Here is a 23,285-nt window from a genome sequence, read left to right on the forward strand (position 1 = left end):
ATATCCTCACATAAGGAATCCTAGTCAGCTGAATTTTGGCCTATGTTTGGCCCAGGTTTGGCCCAACCCTCATAACTATATGTAACTCGGGCTTGGATAACATGTAAGGTCCAACCTCCAGGACCCTGGTCGACACAAATCCACCTAACGACCACCATCGAATCTCATGGATCATGCGATTCCGTTTGTTTCGCAAAAAATGAATTATTTTAAAAATAATTTTCAAAAAATGATCATTTGTATTACTTATAAAAAGGGAAAAGACCATAAAAAATCCCAAACTTTGCCCAAAGTGACAAATTTACCCCAAACTTTTTTTTGTGGCATGAAAAACCTCAACTTTGCAAACTATGACACATTTACCCCATTAAAGCATTTTCGTCATATTTTTTTTTTTATGTTTTTTATGTTTTTTTTTTTTTTTTTTTTCTTCTTCTCTTCGCCGGCGCTAGCGAGGGCCTCCCTTGCTAGATCTAGCGAGGAGGCCCTCACCCAATGCGACAAGGGCGGCCCTCGCCAAGCATCGGGCCGGCGAGGGGTGCCCTCACCCGCATCGGGCGAGGGAGGTGCCCTCGCCCGATGCCGATGAGGGCTGACCTCACCTAACACCCAGGGCGGGCCAACGCTGCCATGGTCGAAGGAAGAAGGAAAAGAAAAAAAATTAAAAGTAAAAAGACCAAAATACCCCTATGATTTAGGGTAAATGTGTCACACGAATGAAAGTTCATGATTTTTTTGTCATAAAAAAAAAATGAGATAAATGTGTCACGATTAGTAAATTTCAGGGTTTTTCATATCACAAAAAAGTTTGAAGTAAATTTATCACGTTAGGCAAAAGTTGGGGTTTTTTGTGGTTTTTCCCTTATAAAAATAAATAAATGAAAAATATTTTCATCATCCGTGGAAATATTTAGATATAAATTATTGTCGATAATACAAATATTTCTCTCATTCACTAATTATTTCAAATAATATAAGTTATTAGTTTCAAAAAAAATATTTTCCAAATCATTGAAACTGACGCACGCTGTATATACAAATGGACAAGTCAAAACTCAAGTAGATGGCTCAAAAAAAAAAAATCGTCAGTGTTTAAGCGGCGTGAAGCATATTTCATGTGCTCGAGCCATATGCAAAAGTTGATAAACCAAAACTAATGCATAATTTAATTCGAAAAAAAGTTGATATTTCATTATTGTTTAGGCTGGTAAATTCATATTAAAAATTAGTAAATTCGAAGATTAGTTAGTCATGCAATCAAGTTGGTAAATATTGATACAAAAATTTGGAATTTGCAAAAAACGTCAAAAAGAATTGGTAATTTCACGTAAGTATCGGTCAAATTACCGATAAATCACCGAGAAAAAGAGGTCGTCGGTCATTTTAATTATCAACGGTTTCAACACTCATTAATATTTATTGAAATTTATCCGGCATGGGAAAAAAAAAAAATCTGTATGTTTGGGCACTAAATACTATAACAGAAGGACATCAATTTCGAAATTTAGAAATGAACATTGTCTTTCCACGGTGATCATTCAACTGGGATTTCCCCAGGTTATTCCTACAGCACAATCCATATGTGAACTTTATACCCAATTTAGGCAGGGGAACACATTAAGAATAAATCAAATACAAGGTTGATCTCCAAGCCAGCCAAGGCCTACGTCTCTTTTTTACTGGATACGAGCCCACATTCCCACGCTTGGAACGCCCCTGTGCACCACGAACACCAAGTAATCACCGGGCGGCGCGATCGTTCCGGACGGCGGCGCCTTGGTGTCGAGGTGGTAGACGTCGCCCTCCTTCCTCAGCACGGTGTTGGAGAGCTGCAGAAGCCTCTGGTTCATGGAGTACCCGTGCGTCGTGAAGGGCGGGGCGTACATGGTCACCATCACGTCCTTCTTGCTCACCTTCCGGCCGTTGGAGTTGACCCTGAACTTGACGTAGAAGCTCCTGTTGTACCTCATCTTCTTGTCGGTGAGCTCGGCGACGATCTCGGGGCGGAGGTGCTGGAGGGCCGGGTCGAGGTAGTGGGGGGAGAACTTCTCCAGGCGCATCTCGGTCGGGAACTTGACGCCGGTGAAGGTGTAGGTCGGGTTGGTGTTGCTGCCTCCGACGAGGATCCTGCCGTCGGGGAGGACCATGGAGACGGCGTGGTACATGCGGGGGATGGTGGCGGCCTTCAGCTCCCGGAAACGCTTGCCGGCAGGCTTCTCGGGCGAGTAGAGGACCGGGACAAGGTTCGGGTCCTCCGCGAAGTTCCATGCAGAGGTGCCTGTTCGATAGAAAATGATGGAGATTGTTAGAAATGATAGGAAAACAAAGAGATTCACAGCCAAGTCAAGACGAACTATATGTTCTAAAAGGAAGAAGTACCTTTGGCAGCTCCATTTAGTATGAGGAGATCTCCGGTAGGCAAGATGAGCATATCACCCATGACCCTCCGCGACGGCATGGCCTCCTTCTTCCACTGTGCGTTCGGGTCGGTCACCACGAGCCGGGCGCAGTCCCGGAGCGCTGGCATGAACGTTTGGTTCTTCTCTACCGCCCGGTACGCCTTCGGCTTCGCACCGCCGCACACGATGACCTCCGCCTTGACCCGCCTCGAGTCCACGTGGTTCTTGAGCTTCATGGGGAGGAGCGCCGACATCCCCGAGGCCGGGTAGCTGCGGGACCCGCCGATGAGGCGGGGGAGCTCCCGGACGACCTTGTTATTGCGGGCATCGAGGATGATGGAGCGGCTGTTGGCGAAGACGAAGAGGGTGCCGTCGGGGAGGAGGTTGACGAAGGGGTAGAGGTTGTTCTCGTCGAGGTCGGTTGTCTCGTCGAGGAAGCGGGAGTAGGTCGTCTTGGAAGAAATCTGGTTGCCGACGGTGACAAACTCATAGCTGTAGGAGCGGCGGCCGCCCATGACGACGAAGGCCCCGTCTTCGAGCTTGGTCTGAGTTGAGTACCTGTTTAGTGGTGATCATAAATTAGTGTAATCAATAATCACAACTTCCAAAATATTGTCAACTGGTCTGTCGATGAATCCATGTGAGATTCAAGTTTAGTTTAAGGCTAAGAAATAGTTTCAATTCTAATCTCGTTTGCAAGGTAGAATTAATCAAAGAAGACCCTATTATTCTCTATGGTCAACAAATTTAATATACACATAGAAGATTTATCATTGACATAATTGGGAATCAGAATTTAGAGATTATCTTACCATCTTCCGTCGCCAAGCACATTGGGGGTGTCCTGCCAATCGCAATTATCGCAGAGGCCGAGAAACCGAACCGATTTGCTACCGGCGTCGAAACCTCCGGTGCTTACGAAGTTCCCGTCGGCTCCAAGCCCGCCGGAAGAGCACCATGGGTCCGTTATTATCTATTCATAAATCGACGGAAAAACATTTATTAGGAAAACCACAAATGAGAAAGAACAAAAATTACAGTCTTATACATTCTTTTAAAAAAATTATCTCTATATGTAATCTCTCAATGAGAGATGGAGAAGCGATTTAATCAAGCCATTTGACAGAAGTGTCTCTTGGGATGCAATTGTTCTGGAACAAGTTCAAGTCAGATCCCATAATTGAAACAAAGCATGGACAGATTAATTATGATTACAACCTCCATATGTTTAATTGTAAATCGTGCCCTAATATTGTATCCGAACCAAAATCGATGCGTCAAGCAATGCTTATTGTTTGTACTTTAAGGGTAATGATTGACCTAGTTATGATTGACGAATAGAGCTGAAATGACAAGAAATGCCGTGCGTTTGCATGAAAAAGTTGTCGGTAGCCTTTCTCAAAATAGTACTCACCCATTATATATTTTGGCATATTTAGATGATTTCGTAAATTTCCGCGAATGTTCACTTAGAATAGGAAATGGGTTGAAATTTTTTTTGTAGGACCACAGGTATAGGGCAAGATATGTACATTTCATACATATATATATACATAGATTTCTTTTTGAAAAAATTACATCAAGCACCAAGCGACTGTACAGATAATTGACCATTAATATACTTTATATGCTAATGTGGCGGTAATATGCCATGGACTATAAGCATTATATGACGTTATATGAAGTCCATTATCTTTGCGGTGCATGCATGCAAATTTTCACTTATGAGGGCAAGAAGGTTAATTATTCATGCAACTATAATTAGACGCTCATTTCATAATCTCACACATAATCTTTTGAGAGAGAGAGAGAGAGTACGGTGAGTGGCCGGAGCGCCCCGGTCTCGATGTCGTAGATGTTGGCGTGAGCCCAGCAGTCGGGTTCCTTGGCATTAGGCCGGACGGGGCAGGGTGTGCCCTTGGGCAATAGCATCTTGGACGGCCCGAGCACCGTCGAGTCGAAGATCAAGACTTTGTTGTTCGGCAGCAGCTGCATGTGCATGGCCGAGACGCCGGAGTCCTCCAACACGAGCTCCCATTTCCCCTCGAACTCACTCTCCTCCGCAGCCTTCAGGCCGCCACCGCCATTGCCGAACTCGCTGCCGAAGATCAAGGGCCCGAATGCCGGGTCCGTGTCGATCACCTCCGTCTGGTCCCCCTCGTCGCCCGCGACCCCGCCGTCGTTGCCCTCGATGGCGTTCCTCAGCCCGACGCCGTCGGGGTTCTCGGCGGCGTAGAGCCGGCCCAAGAACCCACCCCGGAAGGGGAGGGCCTGCGAGTGGGCGGAGAGGAACAGGAGGGGGAGGAGGCAGAGGGCCCTGACGGGGAGGAGCGCGATCGCCATGGCCGAGGAGGAGGAGGAGGAGGAGGAGGAGGAGGAGGGGGAGGAGGAGCTGTGCCTGCCTCTTGGATTGGCCTGAACAGTACGAGGATGTAACTCCTCGGTCGTGGCTTTTAATGACGTTCTTGGGGGGGGGGAGGGGGAGATGGGTTGGTACGACGCCGGTCGTTTCCCCTTTTGGTGGGGGGGCAAAGTAAATCTTGTGGACTAGGTTATTCTCTCGCTCTTTCACCCGCGAGAACGCCCCCCCAAGGTTTTTCGACCGGTCGTCGCGCATGCGATCAACCGAATTCTGGTTCCCTTCTGTTTTTCTGGTCGATTCTCGTTCGAGGGGCACAGACAGGGCGCTTCCCAAAGCGCGACGCCACGTGTTTTTCGATGCGATTCTGGGGTTTCTGTTCTTCGCGTCGGGCTAGGATGCGATCTTGCGGATGATATCCGTTGACGGGTTGGTATTTCTAGGGTTTTTTGACCTCTTTCTTGCGAGACCCCAAAAAACATGGAGGTCAGCTCGTTGACTGTCGAACAACATGTCATTTCTCATCCTCCACCGACAGTGACATGCGTTGCATAACAAAGGGAACGCCCTCTCCAGCGATTATTGATTCATGGACAAGTCTATTTCGACGGAACCAGTTAATCCCAGATTAGAAAAATGATACCCTTTTGTCGGACCTCAAAGGGGTTGTCTTTAAAGCCATAATGAGCTGTAATTCATCGCAGTAACCATTAATGTTTACGAGTGTTTGAGCTGATTATCACTGTTTTGTATAATAAGTTCCTCTGAGGGAAGTCATGTCCTTGATCTCTTTCTTTGGATAGAATAATCTATTTTGAACATGAAAAAGAAAATAAAAAAGGAAGATCTTGCCCTAGATTTTGCTATTTGAGATAGAGAGAGAGAGAGAGAGAGAGAGAGAGAAAGAGTTGGAGATTTCCGTCGCTGAAAGAAAGACGCATGTTTACATATTCCACAATTTGGCGAGGTCGTCGTTAGATTTGAATTGAAAATAGTTGCTATGTTGTGTGAAGGCAACACTCGATAATAAAGTCGATCTTTCATTTGTCAATTTCATCCTAATTATCGAAATGAGATAAGGTTGATAAAGCAAGGGCATGACTTGAATGCAAGGATGGTGCCAAGAAAAGGTCGTGGGAGGTCAAGAGAATTACCAAAAAAAAAGTCATAAATCTATTACATTCATTCTAATTAAGTCTTAAACTTCTTCTTTTTTATTAATTCAGTCTTAAACATTTTGCAATTATATGAATTCAATTAATCCAGCCAACTTTGGCTAGTCAGCACTAACGTGGATCTTATCAAGACCATTGACATAGATAATTATTTAATAATATTTTATTTTTTAAATTTTTTATAATTTCTTTTTCCTTTTTATTTTTTTTCATTTTTTTTTCTTCTTCCTCCTTTGGCTTCTTTTCCTTGTGGTGGCCAACTAGGCTTCAAAAAGCTTACTAGCCATTGGGTGAGGGCCACGACTACCTCATGCTTAGATCTAGTTAGGCCATTGTGGCCCTCGCCTAGCCAAATCTAACAAAAGCGTCGCGACACTAGCCTAAAGTCAACAAGGGTAAGCATGCCTTGGCCTAGAGCTAGCGAGGATAGGGACAGCCTCGCCCAAAACAATTAAAGAGCAAAAAGTAAAAATTATAATAAAATTCAAAACATTATTAAAATATTATTTTAAAAATGTTGCATCAGCATCGATACTACCACATCAACAAATGCAAAAGATTTAAGGTTAAATTGATAAAAAAAAAATATTTATGACTGAATTAGCATAATTATAATAGTTTTTTTTGGTAATTTTTCTCTATGCTTGCGAGTAATAATACGACTAATAGGAATTTTCCTCAATGTTTTTTGTTGTATATCCATTCTTCTATAGATTAATTATTTATGTGATTTAGCAAAATGAAATATCTAATGTGTATTCGTCAAACTTGATCCTTGTTAGAAAATTATTTCACAACACAGAACTTTCTTGAAGCAATCATGCGACACGATACAATTGATTCTTTACCTTTCCCATTTAATACTAAAACTAATTAGATATTTCCGTCTGCAATTTAATCTTTACATCGAATTGTGTTTATTTCAATAATTTGCAAGGGCATAACACTTTTGAAAAATCAACCGAAACATACATATATGAAAATAAAATAAGAATCAAACACAAAGTGAAAGTGAAGGTTAGAATGAACTTTGATGGGGCCAAGGACAGTGGTGTCTTCTGGTCGGATCATGAAATGCAACCACATGAGCAGACCATCAACTTCCCAGCTAGGACACTAAGATTAGATCAGAATTATACTTGTCCCGACAACAAAAATCCTAGTTTTCCATTGTTCTTTTTAGAGAAAGGGTGCTCTTAAGTCATTTTGGTTTGAATCAACTCGTTAAAGGGAGACCACCGACACAACTGAAACTCTCTAATTGAAAAAGAGAGAAAAGAAAAGAAGAAACCCGACAAGAAAAAGGCCTGTCAGATTGTACAAATGCCCTTAAGTTAGCCCATCAACATTGCTTGGCAGCTAGAAGCTCACTGTTTTACTCGAACAACAAAGCACCACATGCGGTGCCCATGGTGAACGACAAAACCTCTCACGTATGTTAAACGTGATCAAACCTTTTTGCTTGGTGGGTGCCCTCTGAAATGGTCCAAACCCTCTTCAGTACATGGGCTAAATCAACCACTCCAGATCATGCACATAAGCTGCAAAGCGTATTTAAACACCGCCCTTTCCGAGTACTTGGTGTTGTGATACTCGAGAGACTAATAAAACCATCAATTTACCTCACTGACATCGGAAGAATCTCAATCCTTTAGCCCATAGGGTTGTCATCAGAAAAATCCATGGGAAGGAACTATTCACGTATGGTATTACAGGATTCGAGACAATCCATGTGAGAGTGATCAGGAGTCGCACATTTGACTAATATGAATCAATGTGGCACAGGCAACAGGTTGAAACAAGCTCTTACTTTAATTAATTACAAATGTCAAGAGAAGGTCCTTAATTTTTGGCGGCTGAAGTGAACAGCCTACCATTGCTATGAACAGATCATGATACAGAAACAATCTTCAGTGTAATCCAAATGTCCTCCGACTACCAAGAAAAAAAAAATGATCCTACTTCTCGGTTTCTAATTATACTGGGTTTCAATTAAATGTGCAACCGCTTTTCCAGTTTCACCTAAGCTCCTCGTGGTACAAAGCGCCAGAGGTCCACAGCAATGTCCACCTCCTTTTTCTTGTGAAACTTGTACAAGTGAGGCACATCATACCGAAGCTGTTGAACATAATTTGAAGAATACCAGAAATAAAATACCGCTTCAAACAAAGTTATGCGATGAATGCAATTTCCAACCTAGATGCACTCTTAGACAAGAATACAAGCAAAAAACAACACAAAACAGAGTGGCATTGGATTCTGGAAGAGAGTTAATGCAAAAGCAAATTCATACCTCACACAAAACTTCGGCACTGCTAGCATTGAAGTCCCGCAGGGCTGCCCTCTTAACATGCTGCCATTAAAGAAAAAAGATAATAAGAATCATTATGGGAGACGGATGTAATATTAGACAAATAAAAGAGGCGAAATCTTAGGCTCTCCGTTAACAGAAAATAGACAATATATGGCAGGTTTTCATGTGCCTACAAGTCAGATCCCAAGTGACGAAATTGAAAAACTAACAAGCTCTCCAACACAAGTTGGGAAAATAATCTTCAAACTCAACAGGCATCTAGTACGTCAGATCCCAGTGACACAAGTTGGGAAAGTGATAATCTTTAAACATGACAGGGACCTCAACAGGCATCTAGTACGTCAGATCCCAAGTGACGAAATTGAAAAACTAACAAGCTCTCCAACACAAGTTGGGAAAGTGATAATCTTTAAACATGACAGGGACCTCAACAGGCATCTAGTACGTCAGATCCCAAGTGACGAAATTGAAAAACTAACAAGCTCTCCAACACAAGTTGGGAAAGTGATAATCTTTAAACATGACGGGGACCTCAACAGGCATCTAGTACCATTAAACAACTGGACCCAACGAAATATAAATAAACCAGGACAAAAGTACTGACCCACTTGACGTGTCATGATAGTTATAAGTCAAGGTCGGACATTCATTACATTTACAATGAGGAAATTTCTTAGAAGTTTGTTTCAGTACAAGATGATGCCCATCCTCCCACCCACCCCACCCCGTCAACCAAAAAAGAAAAAAATACCCACATGTGCTTCCTAGCTTTGAGGATACTGACATTTTGTATATACTCAGGTGCTACCCTTCACACATTTAAGAAGCATCAGAAACAATGCATTTCGAGTTTTGTCTGTTCACTGAAATTTTCTAGTTTTCTATCAAAGAAAACAGAAAATGGTCAAGAGTTGCACTTGATAGGCCTGGCTTGTCTCCAAAATTTTTAAAAAAAAAAAAAATGAAAACAGTCTCTCATCAAACCAGAAAACATATGTCGTTTTCTCTTTAGTTTCCAAGCTAGAATGAGTACCGAATATTTGTCACAGTTTATTGATGTTGAAGTACAATGTAACTGATTTATTAAAATGAACGACAGAAACCGAAAACAATTTTTTTAAGATTATCAGTAAAAGGAAAGCTGAAAAATATTCTTTGGAACCAAATTCTCCAGCAATATGGCTATGATCATGCCATACTTTCCAGGGCCATTCTACTCAGCTCATTAGAATGACCCAGGCCTACCAAGACAGACCTAGTATAAAAATCCAGTTGAATGGGCCAGATTAAAAATTAATGCCTGAATTGGGCCTTTGCTGCTATTCCTGCCAATACATGGTTTCATCTAAAACTGGCAGGCTTAAATAAACAGCAAAGGGAGCTTTAATTACAAGCCTGTTCCAACCAGTGCATCTCCAAAATAAATCCACACCAGATAATACCGAGAGGGAAAGGAAAACAAAAAGGTGTGTCGAAAGCTGGAGTGTAAATGACAAAACACATGAATGCAAAGTGGAAAGTTCCAAAGAAAACTTTAACAGCAATACTCACTTCTCTTGTTGATGTTTTATGCAAGGAATAAACAGCTTGAGAGGCAACCTGGTGTCAAACGTAACACATCAATCCATATTTGTACACAATGGCAATAATCAAGAAACAATCCTGCTTGCTTACCGCAAGAGCTACTCGGAGAAACTCCATGTCCACCCCCTTTTTCCGGGTACCAAAAGGAGGATTCATTACGACAGTATCAACAATCTGGCCTACAATATGGTCATTATATACTGCTTAAAGTCATGTGGATTGGCCACTATGCAAGTTTGGGAAACAATCTTTCCAGTTCATGAACTAGATACCAATGATTTAGAATCTATTCTGTGAACATGATCAGTGAAAGCAGCACAGAAGATAAAATATAGCAACCGGGTAAAGTAGTTACTTTTTGCCCCTCGTTGCATCTTAAGTTCCTTAACAAACATTTACTACACAAGAAATTGTGAACACCTTCAACCAACAAGCCCATATATGAAATGCATCTATTCATGGATGGTTTATTTCATGAAGTTGTAGCATCTCCATGTGCCGGCTAAATCCAACAATTTTCCACACATCTAACATTTCACAAAAATGCCTTTGCTAAATTGAGCTAATACAATCCTAATGTCCACAATCCTTATGGTGGTAAATGATGGTGGTAACATTAGATACATCTTCAGTACACATCACCTGAAATTTAATCTCATTAATCATTAATCCAGTATGGCAACAATTCCTGTCAACTGACAAAGCAAGAACTAAGCAAATGGCATGTGAGGGCCTTGCCTTTCTCTGCCTCATCACCATTTCGTGAACTGACACATATGTATCCACATGGAGGACCTCGCTATCTTTTGAAAATATGGCTGTCTGACAAGAAAGACAGCCAAAAAAAAAAAATCCAGCAAACCAAAATGCTACTTCTCACATACCCTTACTCTTAATGGGTTACATATTCAGTAAAGATCATTGTGGAAGAGAGAATGATTGATTGATTGATTTATCTCATTTGAGCTAGAGGTAAAGTTTCTTCCTATTCTGTATCTGCACGATGCTAATAGTTAAGAATTTGCACGATTTACTTCAAAGATAAATGCTTTCATATTCCACTTCCACTCTGTCCCAGAATTGACTTGTAGATATCACAGTATAAAGAGTGATAATGATGAGAATCAAGAAGGCAATGCCTTGACACGGAACAATAGTACATTGTGTAGGATGAAAGAGAAGAAGCAAGGAATGCCAGGACACAAAAAAATTCCATGAAGCAAGGTAACTTACCCCTAAAATCCAAGTTCCCAAGGTCACATTGAACCAAGTTCAATTCCACCTGCACAGGCATTTATATAGTAAATGCAAAATTACATCACTTACCAACCAGTTAGCTAGTTAATCACAAATTCATTCTGCTCAGGCCAAAACAAAAGAATGAAATGCAAACTGTTATAAAGAAACATTCGCATTTGCTCTTAGCGACATCAGTGAAGAGTTAAGAGAATTGCTCCACTGACAAGCAGAGCAAAATTCAGAGTCCTTCGCAGCCAAGGTAAAAGAACTCACACTCCACGCATGAACCATGCTAATCGACCAAAGCTATCATTACCGATCAGAACCAGTACCTCAAGCTCCTCAGCATTGGCAGACGCGATTTCGAGAGACTGGGAATCGACATCAACCCCAACAACGTGCCTGTCCACATCAATCAAGAAAAATAAGAGGACGACACCCGGCTCATGAGATCATCACTCCAAAAAGGGGTCCTCTTTAAACCGGTCGCCCAGCTTCAAGAACACAACAACACTCACTCTGCACCCAAGAGAGCCGCCGCAATACCCAACGTCCCGCAGCCGCACCCGAAATCAGCTACGACCCTGTCGCCCACATCTCCGAACGAATTCTCCGCCTACCGCGCGATAAAGAAAAGCAAGAAAAACACGCAGCTCACAATCAAGAACCCAACACCAGCGATGAACGACTAGAACAAGAGAGATGGACAAGTGGGGGCGGGACAAATACGGTGTAAAGCACGCGAGAAGCAATGTGAGGTCCGGTCGGGTACTGTTCCAGCTCCACCTGCGACGACAACGAGAACCCAACAAAGATGCTCAGCAACCGCTCGCTCCTTACAGCACCAACATGCATATGCAATAGCCTCTGACAGTACCCTAGAGAGAGAAAGAGAGAGGGCTAGAGAGAGAGAGAGTGACCTTTGGGTTGGAGAACTGTTGGAGATTGCCTAGGAGGCCTTCCAATTGCTTCAGCTTCATTGCAGAATCTCCGCACTGACAGAAGGAGAGAGAGAGAGAGAGGAAATGAAGAGGGAAATCCCCAAAAAGGCTCCGCCTTTTGTGCCTTTATAAAAACCCTAATTGGAATTCTGGATTCCTTCGAGTCAAAAGGGGCTTTATCTGGTGATGCAGGATCAAGAGATACATATATTCTAAGCTGATAAGAGGGCTTTTTGCCATATGGCCATTCTGCTTTTGTGAAGAGACGTTTGATATGGTCTAAATTGGAATTTTTGCTTTATCCTTTTCGTTTTTGGATTAATTTTAAATTTTAGGATACGTGCATTTTGGCTTTTTATTAATCAAGAAAACCCGAAAACTCTCACAACGTACAAATGTCAGATTGTGTGTCTTTAGTAATTACTTAGTATGACGGCTACATTTGATGAGGATTAAACTCGCATTAATATATTTTTAATGATATTTTGAAATTTTGATGATACTTTTATTTTATTAGGAAAGTGCTTATGCTATTGCTTGATCCAAAATAAAGGGGTGTTATCCACATAAATGCAGCATCATGTTATTAAGTTACTTATATTTTAGAATGATAGGATTGTAGAACTTCTTTCATAAGCACCTATACACTCTTGTATAAGGCTTGTGTACATAAAGCACCGAGAATGGCAGTGCATATGGTACATTCCATTTCTGACAATACTAGGTATAACGATGAGCACGACTAAAGTGGCTATACATACAAATTAATTTTATGGATCTATATGCTTCAATTGGAACTGCTCTGTCTCTCGTTCGTCTTCTTCCTTGCTCCATAAGTTTTTGATAAAAAAAATTGGATGGCTATTCTTTTATCAGTTGAGAATGGAGTGGCCCCTAGAGGATTCTATCTACTAGCCAAAGGCAAGCCATTGATTCTCTTATAATGAATAAGGAAGGAACAGGGGCCGCCACAGCAAATGGAACTTGCCTACAAACTATTCCCTTAGCAGGCACGACATTGAGAAGAGAATTGTAAATATCTTCATTGGTTTTTGATTTTTTTTTTTTTTTTTTTTTGGTCAGTGGTTTAGAAAATTGAGTCTAGTCCTACAAATGGTTCGCACAAGGAAGGAAAAGGTCTCACACCGATGTAAAGTAAAAGCAATTTCCTTAGACTCAGAGATTGCATTTGTTGGCCTTTAACTGGCTAATATACGTTTAAATCTTATTTTTTAAGACATTGGCAGGCTTGTTATATATTTTATATTTTGAAATTTTGATGATACTTTAATTTTATTGGGAAAGTGCAAAAGTACTTTATGCTATTGCTTGATCCAAAACAAAGGGGTGTTATGCACATAAAGGCAGCATCATGTGATTAAGTTACTTATATTTTAGAATGATAGGACCGTAGAATTTCTTTCATATGCATATATACATTCTTAAGTATAAGGCTCGTGTACATAGAGCACCGAGAATGGCAGCACATATGGTACATTCAATTTTTGACAATACTAAGTATAATGATGAGCACGCCTGAAGTGGCTATACATACAAATCAATTTACAGATCTATATACTTCGATTGGAACTACTCTGTCTCAAATAAGTTTTTGATAAAAAAAATAAGATGGACGGCTGTTCTTCTATCAATTGGGAATGGAGTGGCATAAGGAATTCTATCTACTAGCCGACAAGCAAGCCGTTGATTCTCTTATAATGAATAAGGAAGGAATAGGGGCCGCCACAGCAAATGGAACTTGCCCGTAAACTATTCCCTTAGCTGGCACGACATTGAGAAGAGAATTGTAAATATCTTCACTGGTTTTAGAAAATTGAGTCTAATCCTACAAATGGTTCGCACAAGGAAGGAAAAGGTCTCACATGGTGTAAAAAGTAAAAGCAATTTCCTTAAGATTCAAAGATTGCATTTGCTGGCCTTTAACCGGCAAATATACGTTCAAATCTTATCTTTTGAGACATCGACAGGCTTATTAGGATCTTTTGCTTTATTTGGCTTAACACGTGCACCACTTATGCGAGGGTTTCTAATGTTGACGAAATGAATGAGATAAAACAGCATCTTCACCAAGAACTTCTGAAAAGGTTTCAAAAGTAACTTTTTCTTCCATTCCTGATTCCCCATCATAAAAGATTTTGAATAAATGTATGTGAATATACCCATCGATATAAGCAAAATATCAAAGGTTCCAAGCATTTAAATCAAGAAAAAGTCGAAAAGCACAAGCTGCAAAATTTGGAAAAAGAAAAAATTAAAATTTGCCAGGCCACATCGTTTTCATAAAGGCGAGGAGTCGCAAATGAGACGACGTCACAGACTGAAGGTAGACATCCTGGGAACTAGTTGAGCAACATTCTCCACAAGGCTACAGAGTTAAAATCCTCTAATGACTACGGAAAACTACATCTGCTCCGTTCTACAGAAGGTCACATTTCAGGCACTAGTTGAGCAGTTTCCTAGTTGTGTTATATACAACCTATGGATCTAAAACCGGCGAGAAACAAGAGAGGCAAAGGCGCAATTCGTGGATGAGTAGCACAAAGGCCTTTGCATAAGCTAGTGTCTTGATTTCCTGGGTCGTGAGCGCCTGCTGCTCAGGAACAAGAACATGCTTGGAGCCAAGTCACACGACGTATCTGTAGGCAACATATCGACCCGCTTTCTCACTACCCCTGATACCTTTGCTACTGGATCTGTCACCTGAATACGGCGCAACTGAACACCACCAACATGAGACATACAGGCAGCAAGATTAATCGGACAGGCTTTTGACAGTGATATTCATGACAACGCTTGCTGACTAACAGGACCGTTTAGTCAATATACCAACTTGATGGCTCAGCTTGACTCAGGAATATGCTCTACCAAATGTCACCTTAAGAGCCATTCAATTGCAGAGATAGAAAGAAAGAAATTTGCTCCCTCACCTGAGTTTCTTTCCCAGTTTATCTTTGCAGCAGGGTTTACTTTTCCTCTGTCGTAAGCACCTGATGTTCAGGAGCAAGAACATGTTCTTTAATGTTGACCAACAGCTCGGACTCCTGCAATATTGCAGTTAAACAAAATCAATGAGACCTTTCATCAACAATATTTCTAGTTCGGGGTATTATGTCCCCTACAAATGCTATGTAATGCACCGAATTCATTTCCTAACATATTTCTTAAACAGATTCAGATGCCTGACCTCCATTGCCACATCGAATGCCTGATCTTGTTGTGATAAATGCAAGAGTGACATTTTAAGTACTCACGAGAAACTATCATATTTGGTGGTCTATGCATAAAAAAACTGTTCATGGCCTAAAATTAGGAAAAGGATCGAGAACTGTTCTTACACGACTTCACAATTATTGGAAACAAATTCAGCCACAGTGGATCACTGTTACGAATCAATACCAATAAAGGTTACGCAACCAAGCTAGTTAAACTGAAGATGGTGTCAGCAACCACATCCAAAGCTTTCTTTCTTTTCCTTCTAATTTTGTAAAAGCCCAAGACTTAAATCTACCAAAAAGGGATTAATTTATAAATCCCATTAAAACGTCCTACTGTATTTAACTTGGTGATTCAATGATCAAATTATATGATGATCGTAAGCAAGTGCAATGCATTCTCTCAACACCAATTTGCCTTTTCTTTTACCTTTGTCTTTTACTTTTTCCACTTTTGTATAATTTAAGAAGACCTTTATCCAGCAGCAGTGTGTAATTTCGCAGATATTTATCCACTTTCGTATAATGTAAGCTATGCAACAAGCTACAGGAGTAAACACATTTCACCGAACAATTGCAATTGAGATTACGTATAATACTGAAAGATCTAGCATCAGGGTTTCTAGGAAAGAATAGGGAGAAGGAGGACATGACAAATGAGAAGTAGACACTGGTATCTTTGGCAAAAGTGAACCTCTCATATCAGCTATAACCTCAAATACAGAAACCGACCTTACCAGGAAAACCTCCAGGTGGAATTTCGCAGATATCTCGCTTATACATGTCCGTGCAAAGGGCGTCAAATTCTGTTGAACAACTAACAGAGCCCCGAAAACATTCTCTGATTTCATTCGATTGGTGTAGGTCTTCATCATCTTGATCCCGACCTTTTCCTCATCAGGAAAGAAAACATAAATCTGTAGAAGGAAACAAAAACATGAAGATCATCTCAATCAAACTGCTCACTTCACTTCATAAAGAATAACAAAACGTCGATTTGATTGCAGCGACATCACACGCATTACACAGGCATATATACCTCAGTTTATTTGCATTAACATTAAGTGAATCACGTGGAAATTATGCAGATAAATTTGTGATTTCTAAATGACAATCCCAATGTGGAAACGCGGTCATGATCATCTGTTGTTGGCTCATTTTGCAGCTTCTTCTGTTTCCTGTCACCTAGAAATGGCGATGTAATGCGAAGTTTCCTTATTTGCTCATCACCCACAAACCCTGAGACGCAGGCAAACGGATATGCTCGCCTCTTTTCGCCATTTTCGAGCCGGAGCAGTGCACGCATTCATCAAACACGTAAAGGATAAGAAACCTACAAAGCAGGCCAAACATTCCAAACAAGCCATTTACCTGATCCGAACTGTCGCTCCTTTTTGCCTTGCTGATGACAAGGTCCTCCCACTTCATGCCCTCGCCGAACTCGTGCCCAGGCATGCCGATCTTGTAGTCGGCGATGAGGTACCCCGGTCCGGCAGCATCTGCATCGCCACCCTCCGAATCCCATGGGAGCCTGGTGATCTAGTCCTCCAAGAGAGGCATGCTCCTGCCGTGCAGTCACAGATTATTGCCTGTCGAGTTGACTCTGCCGCATTTCAGCTGGCACTTCGGTGAACTGCGTACTGACTACTGACCGGGAAGCGTTTCGGACAGCGGATCCGGACGTCGGTTCGAGCCCGTGGAATATCAGCCGTTTCATGAGTTCTGTCTTTTATGCACCAGCTCAAACGGTCATCAGGGTAATCAACATTTGCCCCCAATTCCCGCCAAAATGCTCCTGTCATTTTTTTTTTTTACTCTGCTTTTCTTACTAATATGCTCTTTTTATTTTTCCTTTGAAATTCAAAATCAAATGCAATTGAATTTTAAAATTTTTATATAGTGCAATCATGCTTTAAATTTGTCATATTAGTGCAATTGAATCTCTTTGTTAATTCCATTTGATTTAATTAACATAAAAAGATCATGTAATTCTTCATTATTACATTTTCAAGACAAGAGGCAATGCTCAGCCCCACATTTGAAAAAAGTAAAAATTTTGAAAAGAAAAAAGGGTGAATCTTTTCAAAAAAAAAAGGGAAGAAATTGAAAGAAAAATGGATAGAGATTTCAAAACAAAAAGGGAGAGAAATCATGGTGTTAAGGATGAAGGGTTGTGGTGCTACACCTACTAGGCTGGTGAGGGTTCCTGGTCCTCGCTAGTGAAGTTGGGGGCCGTACCAACTCCTCCCTCGACCAAACAATAATCCATCTTGGCTTCTTTTTCACTTTCTAGTCTAACTCAATTCAAGGAAAAAGAAATCAATCCCACTCTCCCCAGTGCAAATCATCTTAACATCATATAACTTCATCCATACATCTATCATTTTTGAGTGAAGTCATAATGGAAATAAATTCAACAGTTGGAAGTATATTTCATGGCAAGTAATAAAAAACACGAATGCAACAAAAGTCTCCCGCAAATTAAAAGGCCCTAACCAGAGCGGAAAAAGCTGCGAAAGAGGAAACTATGCTGAGCAGGCCCTCGACATATAATCCTGATAAAACAAAATTTCACCGTTTGTCGCCAATGCTGAGTTACAACTGATATAACGTATGAGCAGGAAGCGCATGAAAGAGCGCATTATTGAAGTTTATGACAATGATGCAGCATTGAACAATTTAATCCAGTACCATCAAATAAACAAACTGCTTCTCGTCTCCTGTTACTGTGATGAAGGCAAAACAGCGCTCAGCATGCAACAACCATTTGCTTTTTCTTGGAAACCAATTGCAGAATACACCCAAAGTGATGCAGCAAAATTGATTTGTCAAAGCATTGTCAATGATGGCACTTCAAGAGCAGTAAGCCACGATGAGCATTATCTTTCAGTGCTGTTTTCTGGCCGAACTGCGTCAAATGGACAGAATCTCCTAGCACAGCTGATTAGTTACAGAAGCCCAATAGTTCATCCCATGCGGCCAACTTCTCCCTGGGTTTGTTTCTCAAACTCCCAACCCTCCTTTCTTCAGAATCTATCTTTTCCCAAGTACTGAATGGCACAACTCTGACATTCCGATCATCTAATAACTGGAGAAGACCATCTCTCCCTGGTTTAGACAATGATGGCACCAATACCCCACGATCTATGTCCTCAGATATACTCGCAACCTGCCACATCAATTAGTGAAATTTTAAAGACACATTGACATGAACAGGCTTCCACTCACTGAACAAGAACACTCTAAACATTACATGTTGAATATAGCACTCAGTATGAGAATTAGATGCAGTTCATTATAACAATGGATATTTGAAATTTTACTACTGAAAGACATTCGTCGTAGGAAACATTACTGAGAGATGCCAGAGATGTGTTTCAGAAGTTTCCAGTTGGATAAAGAATGCCTCAAGCATCGTCAATGCTAGTGACAACTGATACTTGAGAATGGGTTAAAACTTAAAACTTCCTCAGAACACTTACAGTTTCTTCTGCACAATAAAGGTTTGTAGCAATAATTCCAGTTGGCCCTCTCTTTAACCATCCACAGACATATAGACCTTCCTCAATTGCTGACTCACCAGATGTATCACACAGAACTCTGCCCCCAACATTCGGAACAACACCTGGAGATGAAGCATTATTTCATGATCAGAAAATTATTTGATTCCTATTTTCCTCTGTTTAACATCCCTTATCCTCCTAATCACAAATGGGTCAGATGAAAAGTAAATCGACGAAAAAGATGAAACCACTCTGCAATATGTTGTATAAATTATCCATTTTCTTCTGTAAATTGGAGAAAATCATTTAGCAGAAAATTCTTGAAACTCTAAAGGTTGTGTTCAGCAAAGTGAATTCAATAAGAAGGCTGAAGGAATTCAGATTGATTCATATTTAAACACCAGAGAAAAAAATGCAGGAGTCAGGTACCGAGCCACTCTGTAACAGTGGATTCATTCATCTATTACCTGCTCGATGATCAAATGGTAAGCCTTCAACTGGTACTGATTTGTATCCAATGCTCTTTATTACCATCCTAAACAGAGACAGAAAGACCATGTTAATTAAAGTCAAGTATACTGTCCTAGTTTATGCAAATGTTTTCCTTTGAATAAATGCATATAAGGACATATTGATTAAGCTGTAAAAGAAATCATTTCCACGGTGTAGGCTCTAAAATGTTGTTTGTTTGATCAATCATGTGAGGTGTACATCATTAGAAGCCTCTGCATATTTTTCTCCCATGACGCAAGCACCCATGTTGCAAAGCTGGCCTTACAACTTTCACATGTTACTAGTCTACCAGAAAAACACTGAAAGCACAAATAAGAGGAAAACATACTCGCATTCAATATCTTGAAATTCTCCAGTCCCAACTGCAATTTGCTTTCCAGAGTCATTACCTATAAAACAAAGTCAGAGGAGGCTAAGTGAGGCTCAGTAAATACTCCAGCATGTTTCAAGCCAAAATCGAGTCAATAATATTAGAACATTTTATTGTTGGCTCCTGTGTTGAAAGGGTTCATCGTCCAGCCAATTACCAGAAATCCAAGCGATACAAAGGAAGAGATAAAAAAACACATTTATCTTTTGAGGCTCTAACATCAGAAAGAGGTTGCATGAACAGGTCTTCAATTCTCGGATCAAAATATAAGAAGGCCATGCTGCCATGCTAAATCAAAAGATGCACACTGTTACCATCACAATGACAGCAAGGCAATCAACATTTAACAGTGGAATGGAGCCTAGAAGAGCAAGAACCGACTGAGATAACAAAAACGCAACAGCAAAAGGTTACCTCTGAGAGCCGTCTTCTCCAAATGAGCAGCTGTCACATGCCCATGTCCATCATCCAGAAACCTATCTGGTTTGCGGAAGAAAACAAAATGGAGTTCATGTTGATCTGATCTTGGACTTGACTGATTCGAGGTGGCTGCCTTTGACAACAACTCATGAACCCTCCTCCTTATCCGGTCGTTCTTCAGCTCTTCCTTTGCCAAATAATAATGTCAAGGTGTTGATCAGTGGGGAACACCATCAAGAATTACCAATATCAATTAAAAATCTCCAAGTTTTTTTTTTTTCTTATTATGAGAAAAATCTCTTTAACTCCATGATCTTGCAGTCTTGGATACAAATAAATATTTTTTTTAATAAATGTAAGTAATTAATATTTTCTCAAGCAAAAGGAAAGTGAGCATATGTGTAGAAGTACCTCATCCGCTGGGGTTTTGAGTAAATCAGATTCCGAAATGCCAACATACAGATCTTTGATACCTGGCAATTGATGCACAACTTGTCCTTTAGACCCAGGACCAACAGCAAAAATAAATTCATCTTTAACTAATTATATGAAAAACACAAGCCCAGATTTGAAAGGAAAAATGCAGGAGATTTGATGTGTCATTTGAAAAGATGCCAGTAGTCACCAAGAACTTCACGTAGCTCCTTCGCAGTACAAGCTGCTTGGGCTGGTCCACGCCTTCCAACCAAATACACTTTCCTGAAATAATTTTATATCATCAAGGGCATCCAAGATTGAAAAGGTCAGGTCTGTAAAACAGACTAAGACTTGAGATGAACAAGAAACCTTATAGAGCTTTCTTGCAAAGTAGCTAATGCATGATTAGCAATGTCTGTTGTTGATAATTCAACTGTAGGCCGCAGAAGAATACGTGCAACATCAAGAGCTACATTGCCCTGAAACGGAGAAAAGGAATATCTGTTATCTACAGCATCCAACTAATGTCGCTAGCTAATGTCACTAGCTAATGATGATGACAAGCTCAAGTCAGAGAGAGAGAGAGAGAGAGAATGGGGAGGGGGCACTTAGCATACAGTTAAACTATCAGTCTAATCAGCAACTTCATCAGGTATCCACTGATCATGAAAATACCTGGCCAAGAATCACAACTGTCTGAGAATTTTTCAAATCCAACTCCAATTGTCTGCAGTCTGGGTGACCATTATACCACCAGACAACTTTTCGAGCTGAATGTATGCCAGATAACTCCTAGAAAAGATCCAAATAGAGAAAAAAGTAAAATCATCACTTGCCTGTTTAGCCTATAAATAATCGATGGCAAAAAACTTTTACAATTCTTCACATGCTAACACAGACAAGGCAGATCTATTGCAATATCAAGAACAGAATAAAGAAAATGTTACATAATATCATTTGTCATTACTTACTTCACCCGGAATGCCAAGGCTTCTGTCACTTTCAGCACCATAAGCAAGCACAACCTGCTCAAAGCAATCAAACAAGTCAGTTATAAAACACGAAGTCCAGCTGTTCACCAATCACATCATGGTCTAGAGTGAACATTACCACGTGGTACAGATCACGGAGCTCTCGCAGAGAGATAGAGGAACCGAGAGTGACATTGCCAAAGAAAGAGCAACGCTCGTGATGGCAAACACGAGAAAATTGATTAACCACGATCTGTTGCAAGTCTCTGGTGAATAAGCTCAATTTAGAGAAATTCACATCTCAAACAAACAATTTATTGAAAGACTACATAAAAAGCAATTCATGGATAACCGAACCATGACTAAATGGATCTCGGCAAGTAATGTGAGGAAAAAAAAAAAAAACTAACGTTACATAAGCAATTGAAAAGCTTCATTCGCAAGGTGACATTTCATTGTAAACCATATCTAAAAATATCAACTGATGCATTTAAAGATCACAACATTTATCTTCACACAGTTCCTATTTAGCAAAAAATGAAAAATTAAAGCAGAAAACAGAAAGTTCCCACCATCCCTTTAGCAGTCACTGCTCAAAATATATCAAACGACACAAACCAGCATTATGAAGAAAAGAACAACAATCAATCGAGATGACATAGAAAGAAAACTTCACCTTTGTTTCGGGATGATCAGGCGCCACGCCAGAGCGGACTAACCCGAAAGGCGTAGGCAGGCGATCGATTATATCGACCTGTGCGGCTTTGTGTCTCTTCAGCATCTGATAGCACAGACCAAATCGTTCATGTTTACATACGGGTCAATCACACTCGCCGAGCTTCAAAAGATGAAAACTTTAAGGCCTAAAAACTCCCTAAATACCGCACACAGATATATTCACGCGAATCATTCTCTACGTTCCTTCTTTCTCAGCTTTGTTCGGGAACGTCCACTTACAATTGCAGCTATCACTAATTTCACTACAATCATTTTCTAGTTCTCCGTCCATAAACAATTCCAGTAGCTCGTCTCGAACCTCTCGATCGCAAAATCGACAACACCGAGCAGGAAAACCGAACTCGAAACGTCTCAACGGGCGCGCAACGGGAGGGCGTTTACCTTCTCGGCGGTGTAAAACCCCGCCGGTCCGCTTCCGACGACGCAGACCCGGAGCGGGTTCGAAGAAACGCTCGAGAACCTCCTCAGCAGCATCGTCATCCCACGCGCCGCCATTTCCCGGCGACCGAGGCACGTGACGCAGGGCCGGCGCCGAGGCCGGCGACGTCCGACGGTGGAGATTTGGGGCTTTATGGCTTCCGGGAGCGGCGGCGGAAGATCCGACAACGGCGTCCGAAGGTAAAACGCTCGACCGCGGGAATGATGAAATGGGAATTTTGGGTTCCACTGGGCCTTTGAGACACAGATGGAGTTGGGCCTGCCTTTAAACTTTGTACTATTATTATTATTATTTATTTTATTTTTTTTGCTCCTACTTTTTAAGAGATTAGGGAAATTACAATAACCATCTTCCAACCTTTTTCCCCAGTTATAAATTGATTGGTGGAGCCAGTTGAGCTAGAGGGGGGCTTCGAAACGGTTGCTGGTGGCCCAACTCGTTGATTGAGGTCTCGATGAGATTGGTTAGCCCAGTGAGATGTTCGAAACTTCTTGACTAAGGTTGCCTATTAGTTGTGCATTCTATTCAAACCACTAGATAATGATTGAGTAGATAGTGACTTCATAGTGCTTTGCAGCCTCTAGTTTTGAAATCTTATGCTTTGAATAGTGTTTCAGAAAAATCTACGCTTTTACAATGTCTATTCTATGTAATTTCTCAAACTCCAAGA

The 23,285-nt window shown here is 40.9% G+C and overlaps 4 protein-coding genes across 5 annotated transcripts; all 4 read right to left on the reverse strand.

Annotated features, from left to right (window-relative positions):
• Nucleotides 1-1,538: 1,538 nt before the first annotated feature.
• On the reverse strand, nt 1,539-4,742 carry LOC104440335 (aldehyde oxidase GLOX1). The gene is made up of 4 exons (XM_010053281.3): nt 4,218-4,742; nt 3,212-3,372; nt 2,380-2,957; nt 1,539-2,278 (listed from the first exon to the last, which is right to left on the reverse strand). The coding sequence occupies exons 1-4, from the start codon at nt 4,740-4,742 to the stop codon at nt 1,677-1,679; spliced, it is 1,866 nt and encodes a 621-aa protein (XP_010051583.2). The 3' UTR covers nt 1,539-1,676.
• Nucleotides 4,743-7,666: 2,924 nt separating this feature from the next.
• Nucleotides 7,667-12,221, reverse strand: LOC104438255 (rRNA N6-adenosine-methyltransferase METTL5). 2 transcript variants are annotated; one of them, XM_010051355.3, is made up of 9 exons: nt 11,991-12,217; nt 11,800-11,856; nt 11,589-11,686; nt 11,403-11,472; nt 11,065-11,113; nt 9,922-10,010; nt 9,799-9,846; nt 8,227-8,286; nt 7,699-8,051 (listed from the first exon to the last, which is right to left on the reverse strand). In XM_010051355.3, exons 1-9 carry the CDS (start codon nt 12,048-12,050, stop codon nt 7,956-7,958), a joined length of 627 nt encoding a protein of 208 aa, XP_010049657.2. In that variant the 5' UTR covers nt 12,051-12,217; the 3' UTR covers nt 7,699-7,955. The 2 variants fall into 2 exon arrangements, with proteins under 2 accessions (XP_010049658.2, XP_010049657.2); XM_010051356.3 differs by lacking the exon at nt 9,799-9,846 and having other exon boundaries at nt 7,667-8,051; nt 11,991-12,221.
• Nucleotides 12,222-14,322: 2,101 nt separating this feature from the next.
• Nucleotides 14,323-16,154, reverse strand: LOC104440336 (DNA-directed RNA polymerases II and IV subunit 5A-like). Its single transcript, XM_039308200.1, is given in 3 exon segments — nt 14,323-14,747; nt 14,960-15,073; nt 15,982-16,154. Coding segments are annotated over 3 exon segments (411 nt in total). The 5' UTR covers nt 16,120-16,154; the 3' UTR covers nt 14,323-14,588.
• Nucleotides 16,155-17,652: 1,498 nt separating this feature from the next.
• LOC104438256 (NADPH:adrenodoxin oxidoreductase, mitochondrial) lies at nt 17,653-22,837 on the reverse strand. Its single transcript, XM_010051357.3, has 13 exons — nt 22,558-22,837; nt 22,115-22,219; nt 21,578-21,691; nt 21,439-21,492; nt 21,143-21,259; nt 20,837-20,946; nt 20,676-20,749; nt 20,462-20,523; nt 20,045-20,237; nt 19,589-19,649; nt 19,215-19,282; nt 18,727-18,869; nt 17,653-18,413 (listed from the first exon to the last, which is right to left on the reverse strand). The coding sequence occupies exons 1-13, from the start codon at nt 22,669-22,671 to the stop codon at nt 18,189-18,191; spliced, it is 1,440 nt and encodes a 479-aa protein (XP_010049659.2). The 5' UTR covers nt 22,672-22,837; the 3' UTR covers nt 17,653-18,188.
• Between the last annotated feature and the right edge of the window lie 448 nt (nt 22,838-23,285).

Source organism: Eucalyptus grandis, chromosome 3, assembly GCF_016545825.1.
Source record: "Eucalyptus grandis isolate ANBG69807.140 chromosome 3, ASM1654582v1, whole genome shotgun sequence".
In the NCBI taxonomy this organism is placed as follows: Eukaryota; Viridiplantae; Streptophyta; class Magnoliopsida; order Myrtales; family Myrtaceae; genus Eucalyptus; species Eucalyptus grandis.